Here is a 6365-nt window from a genome sequence, read left to right on the forward strand (position 1 = left end):
CTAAACACACAGAGTGAAAACAGGATCTGCAGCAAATGCAGTCCAACAAAAATATGGTGTTTTTGGAAATTGAAAGCACGTAAACTTATTCGGTTACAACCTCAAAATACAGTTAGAAACCTGAAAATTAGCATAATATGGGACCTTTTAAAGTCTGGATTTATGAGGACTATGGTTCAGACAGCTATCTGGTTTTTTGTTGCACGACTAAAACTACTTTTAAACGTACATGTTCCACCAAAACCAGTTCCTCCCCGAGGCTGTTTTGCAGCGGCACCGTGGCTCCGTCCGGCATTAAGCGCCGCCCAAGATGATTGTGATTGATTTAAATAAACGCCAATAAACCACGTTTTTTTCTCCCATCCCAGAGTGTTGTGTGGACTAGCCAGACCCTCCTCCGCAGCGCTGTGGAGGAAGGTCTAGGAATTCGAGACTACTCCCAGGCTCACCGAGGGAGTCAAAGGAAAAACTGGAATTCCCAATTAACATTAATAAAGGCTTTCTTGTTTAAGCACATGCAGACGTTGCAGAAGAATCAGTTTCTAGCTGAGAGAAGCAGAGATAAAAGAAACCGAGATAATATGAGGATTGTTGTAAATGATGTTAAATCGTCTCAGGAATATATAAGGTTTTAAATAAGGTGGACCTGAACAGACCCAAGAGGAAGGAATACTAATACTTCTTCCATGGCTATGCTGTTGTATTTCACCATCATCTTTCAGTGAAACATGATCAACAAGAAATACACTACATTTTTCCTGCACTTCACAGTTCTCACTACAAATAAAAACATGAAACAATCATCGAGCAGGTGAAAGAATAGTAAATACATACCATTAAAGCATGATGAAGAAAAAATAAAAAGGCTAAAAGAAGTATGTACTATGTGACACCTTAAAGGAGATGTTAATGCAATTTAATCCAGAAGACACATAGTGAAGTTAATGGCTTTATTTTATTTGGCTCCAGAGGAAGGAATCCAATATTTTAGGGTATACAACGGTGAGCATAAAAACAGACAATTAGCTGTTCCCATTTTGGCTTTTGTTTTAACTCTGTGAATTCATAAAATATTTTTGAAAGAACCCTAGCAGCTGAATGTGTGTTTTATGTCACAAAGAGAAAATGCATTTCAGACAAAGCTTAAAAGATTGATGATAAATTTGTACATCTTCCACAAGAAGGACCCGCGGCACCCAGACAATTTGTAGTAAAGATATTAAAAACAACGAAGCAGCATGTTACAAAATCGCTCGGGTCTCTGGAGAGCTTGTTGTACTCGACCTTTTTTCAGCTTTGTCTCACTGTGAACACTGGCCTTCGGGCTCTAAGGTCACCGACGCCGTGGCAGAGGTCAAGCGAAAGGACACCACGCGTTCCTTTGTTACTGGAGACGAGACGAGCTGTGAACACAGTCTTCGGGGGAGAGAAATCAAAGCAGATGAAATAAAAGAGGAGAGGTCGTTGTGGGCAACATTCCCAGGAGCCATGGCAACGGCAGACTGCTTCAATAGGTCGCTCTGGCACAGAGAGACGAGAGGAGGGGAGGGGAGGGATGACGAGGACGAGAGGACGGCACGGGGAGGGGGGGTAGAAAATTAAAAAAATAAAAGGTGGAGGATTTGTTGCCTGTTGCTCATGACTGTCCCTGGGACTCGGTTAGCTTTAACCCTCCTGTAGTCCTCGGGTCGAATTTGACTTGTTTACAAAAACTTTCTATAGCAGAACTATGACAAAAGGAAATTGAAAAAAAGTGACAAATGTTGGGGGAAAAATGAACAGAAATGCAGGAAAAAAATCCACAATTTTTTTTTTTTTTAATGCTAAAAAGGTGAACAAATTGTTTTGAAAAAAGCGACAAAAAGGTTAATTAAAAAATTAATTAAAACATTAAAAAAAAATGTCAAAAGTGACAAAAAATCGGATAGGAATCGGGTTGAAATTTCGACCCAGAAAAACCCAAAGTTGCAGGTCGATGGGACATCATGCATCTGTAGCTCAACAACACAAATGGTGTCAAATGGTGTGTAATTTCCTCCTTTACTCACACCCCCAGCGCTGAAAGTCCCAGTCCCAGTCCTTAGCCCACAGGGCTGCATGGGGGGGGGGGGGACTCAAACTCTTGGTGTCTTTGCAGTAACGTGACGTGCCAGATGGTCGGTTGACACAGAACCATCCATTGGAAACTGTTTGGGAAAGGGCAGGCACTTTCAAAAAAATACCTGTCAGGTAATCGAATGAACCATCTGTCAATCACGTCGGCCATTGTTGTTTTGAACCAACACACCTAAACCTCGCCCATAGCTGCCAGTAGCGCCTCACCTCGGCAGCGCTTTGACCCTCTTTCAGCTCTTCATTAAATCTCTACTACTAAATACGGAGCTGCAAAGGAGGCACACAGACAGGAAGTCTGCCTTTAGAAACCCCCCTGCTTGAAGGCTCTTAAGAGATGAACCACCTTAGTGGTTAGTAAAAACTCCTCCAGTGAGCATCCCGGTCTAGACAGCGGTGCTACGACCCAGCAGGGGGAAGGCTGTTGGCAGGCCACAGCTGGGCTCGAGTCCCCTTAGTCCATGGACCCCCTGAAGACCTTGGAACCCTCCTTGGAACCCCTGTATCCCCCCTCGAAGTCCTTGTATGCCTCCGTGGAGTCCTTGTATGCTTCCATGGAGTCCTTGTAATCCTCCGTGGAGTCCTTGAATGCCTCCTTGAAGTCCTTGTATGCTTCCTTGGAGCCCTTGTGTTCCACCTCTGAGTCCTTGTATGCTTCCTTGGAGTCCTTGTAGGCCTCCTTGAAGTCCTTGTATGCTTCCTTGGAATCCTTGTATGCTTCCTTGGAGCCCTTGTGTTCCACCTCTGAGCCCGAGTCCCTCGTGGTGGATCCTGGGCTCTCGGCGGGGCATGGTAGCCATCGCAGTGGCAGCCTGGATAGGACGGGCCCCCGGCGGGCTGAGGTTGTTGTGGTTCAGGTCCATGTTGGACAGGAGGTGACCCAGGGAGTCCCAGCGCTGGGACGATGGCAGGCGAATCAGGGAGGAGTAACCTCGGTCGGGGAACACGGACCTCACTGGAGGCTTGCTGGTCTCGGATGTGAACACTGGAGCAGGATCCTGGTGTTCCCTCAGAGGCGGGGGCGCAGCTGGTGCGGCTCGGAGCGGGGCGGGCTTCAGGTAGGTGCCCCCCCGCAGGTCGGCCAGTACTTCACTGTAGGGCGGAGGAGGGTCCTCCATCAGAACCGCCTCCTCATAGCAGGGCGGCTTCCCGAATACGTCTGTGTCTGGAAGAAAGAAGCAGCTGGGATTAATCACAACATACACCAACATGTCAGCGAGTCAGCCTTGCTGCCAACTGGTCCCAGAGGCCAGCAGTACTGCAAATTAAAAAAATCCCCTTAGTCATAGACCAGAATTATAAAGGGACACCTGTAAAACGTATGGTATAAAGGTGAAATATTGATAAAACTAGAAAAAAGCTATTTTTATGTTAGTAGCGTGATCCCAATGTAAAGTCTATGCAACAAGAGACAATAAGTATTGTGCAGTGGACTGCAGGATGCTGATGCAAACCAGAAGGAGTACTCTAGACCCAGTCTCTAGATCCAGTCTCTAGACCCAGTCTCAATGTTTGTTTACAATAACTTACAGGGAAAAAACTCCTGTGTCCTGTTCATAAAATGTGACTGCGCTTGGCAAACGGGACGAGTAACAACTGCATAAACTGTCATCTTATTTACCCAAAATGTACCTAAAGATTTTAAAGACTATTTTTTTGTGTCCGCCTTTAATTTTTGACAGGACAGTTAGATGAGAAAGGGGACAGAGAGGGGGGGGGAAGACATGCAGGAAATCATCACAGGTCAGATGCAAACCCCGGACCTCTGCGTCGAGGCCTAAACCTCTCAGTACATGTGCGCCTGCTCTACCACTGATCCAACCCGGCAACCTAAAATGCCTTTTTGATGCTTTCAAATGTCAACACTTTGACTAACGATGGCTGGAAGACCTAATTTAACCGGTTGGGCTACAGACTCAAGAAAAAGAGGTGCAAACACAGCGTCCCTGTTTCATTCCTTCACCCAGCTTCTTGAAAACATCGGCGTAGCGATGTTTGTGCATCTCCAAAAAACCTGTTGATATCCAAGTCTTTGGTAATGTCTAAAAGTAGCTGTGTTTCTTCTTCTTATCGGGTCTCCAGCCTTGCAAACTGTTGACTGGTTGGTTTGTGTACAGCAACCATAGCAAGGCACAGAGCTTACCATAAGCCGTAAACTAGGGGGTTACCTGTGGCTAGAAACCCTCTTTCAAACGCATGTTCCAATGCCCTGTCTACATGTCCAAAGAATGCCTCTAAAACCTGAATAATACCTGAATGTCCCACATGTCTTAATCAGAAAATGCTAAATTCAGAAAAAGGCCTTATTCGGAAAATCTAAATGGAATACGCTGTTTACATGATTCTTATTGTAATATTGGTGTGCATGTAACATAATGTTTATCTGCTGTTTACTGCACTGTGTCAAACAATACGAGCACAGCACAGTCAAATAAAACCCTTGACAAGATATTTTCTGCAGTACACAAGCAGTTCCTTCTCCTCCACTAATTGGACCATTCACACTGTGCTTTTAAGGAGCGCTGAGACATGAATCACAGTCAACAGACTCCCTGCGTTATACTGAGGAGCTCTCAGTGGCCACGGCTGACATACAGTAAGTAAAAGGATGTTTTCTTTTATTCTATCGGTTACATTTTCCATCATGTGGCTGAAACAACTGAAAACAAAGTGCTGTATTGTTCAACTTCAGGTGTAGTTTGGTTGTGAAGTTGTGTCGACGTGACACAAATTAGTTTGGCATTTTCTTCTTAATGACATTAAAGCAAAAAAATAAAACTATTGAAAATGTCAGACTTACTAAAAAGAAACAGAAGCACAGGAAAGGAACAAAAAAAATCTATGTTGCTAAATAAGTTTAGTCATGTAACATTTCCAAAATACATCTGACCTGCCAGAGAGGCTGTGGGTATAATGTAAGGTCTATATTTCAATGTATTGTCAGTATAAAGGAACATATTTTGGGCCTTGGGCAACAAACACCAGTCCATTTCTTTTAACAACAGTTTCTGTTTCCAGGCGGATGATTCTGCCCCGATCCTGATCAATATTTGTCGAAATGTTGCACAAGCTCTGTGCTTCTGCTTTTACAGGAACTCGACTCGTCGGTTTCTTGCAGAGGCTCTTTTGGAAAAAAGCAAAGGTTTGCAATATCTATGCAAAAATCCCATGTTTATTTAAACCACACAACCCCCTTTTTTTTTTCAAAGCGACTGACATTTGATCTCAACAACGCTTGCAGTTTGCATGACTCCAGGTGTGTGTAGTTTCCATGGCTACTTTGACACACACTGTTATGGTGTTCATGTCTGCAAGTCGTGGTGGGAAATATTGTAAATAACACCTGTCTACGCCCATAACAACAGACATTCCATCATGTTATATTTCATTTAACTAAGTGCATTCAACCATAAAGGTATGAATTCAGAGCAGCAACAATCAATTACATTAGCTTCAAATAAGCCAAAACTACAAAGAACCCCATGTAAGTTGTTATGTCTTTGTTAGTTAGAGTGTGGTCTAGACCTCTTTAGTCTCACATTGCCAGACCTTCCTCCACAGCGCAGAGAGTCTAGCTAGCTGTCTGGATTTACCCTGCAGAGACCTGAGGACCAGGTCACCATAGTCCTCAGATTGGACAGATAGTCTAGCTAGCTGTCTGGATTTATCCCGCAGAGACCTGAGGACCAGGTACCCATAGTCCTCAGATTGGACAGATAGTCTAGCTAGCTGTCTGGATTTACCCTGCAGAGACCTGAGGACCAGGTAACCATAGTCCTCAGATTGGACAGGTAGTCTAGCTAGCTGTCTGGATTTACCCTGCAGAGATCTGAGGACCAGGTAACCATAGTCCTCAGAAATCCACCAGAGGTTAGAACGCCAACACAAAGAAAGACGAAATGACGGACATCTGGCGTAATTTCCGGTGACACCGGGCCAGTCCCAGAAGTTACACGTCATCAATACAGACCAAGACCTAGTTTATCTGCAAAGTGTCCTGAGATAACTTATGTTAGGATTTGACACCATATAAATAAAACTGATTTGTATGAAGTGCAACATGTATGAATGAAACTGGAAATTCTGTGCAATTTCATTACTGTGCCATATTTATACTTTTGATACACCAATAACTGTGCAATTTTATAACTGTAATATTATTTTCCTAATGCGAACACAAGCCATATTTACATTTATCAACTTTTTTATATACGTTTATAGCTGTCTCTGGAACTGTGCACCTCCCCCCCCCC

General features: G+C 43.9%; 1 protein-coding gene across 1 annotated transcript in view; it reads right to left on the reverse strand.

Moving 5' to 3' along the window:
• Window positions 1-936: 936 nt before the first annotated feature.
• prr7 (proline rich 7 (synaptic)) overlaps window positions 937-6365 on the reverse strand; it is a 33290-nt gene continuing 27861 nt past the window's right edge. Inside the window, exon 3 of the mRNA XM_032534629.1 lies at window positions 937-3277. Within this exon, the coding sequence (XP_032390520.1) occupies window positions 2499-3277 (779 nt within the window). The 3' untranslated portion in view covers window positions 937-2498. The remainder of the gene's footprint in view (window positions 3278-6365) is intronic.

Source organism: Etheostoma spectabile, chromosome 13 (assembly GCF_008692095.1).
Source record: "Etheostoma spectabile isolate EspeVRDwgs_2016 chromosome 13, UIUC_Espe_1.0, whole genome shotgun sequence".
Classification (NCBI taxonomy): domain Eukaryota; kingdom Metazoa; phylum Chordata; class Actinopteri; order Perciformes; family Percidae; genus Etheostoma; species Etheostoma spectabile.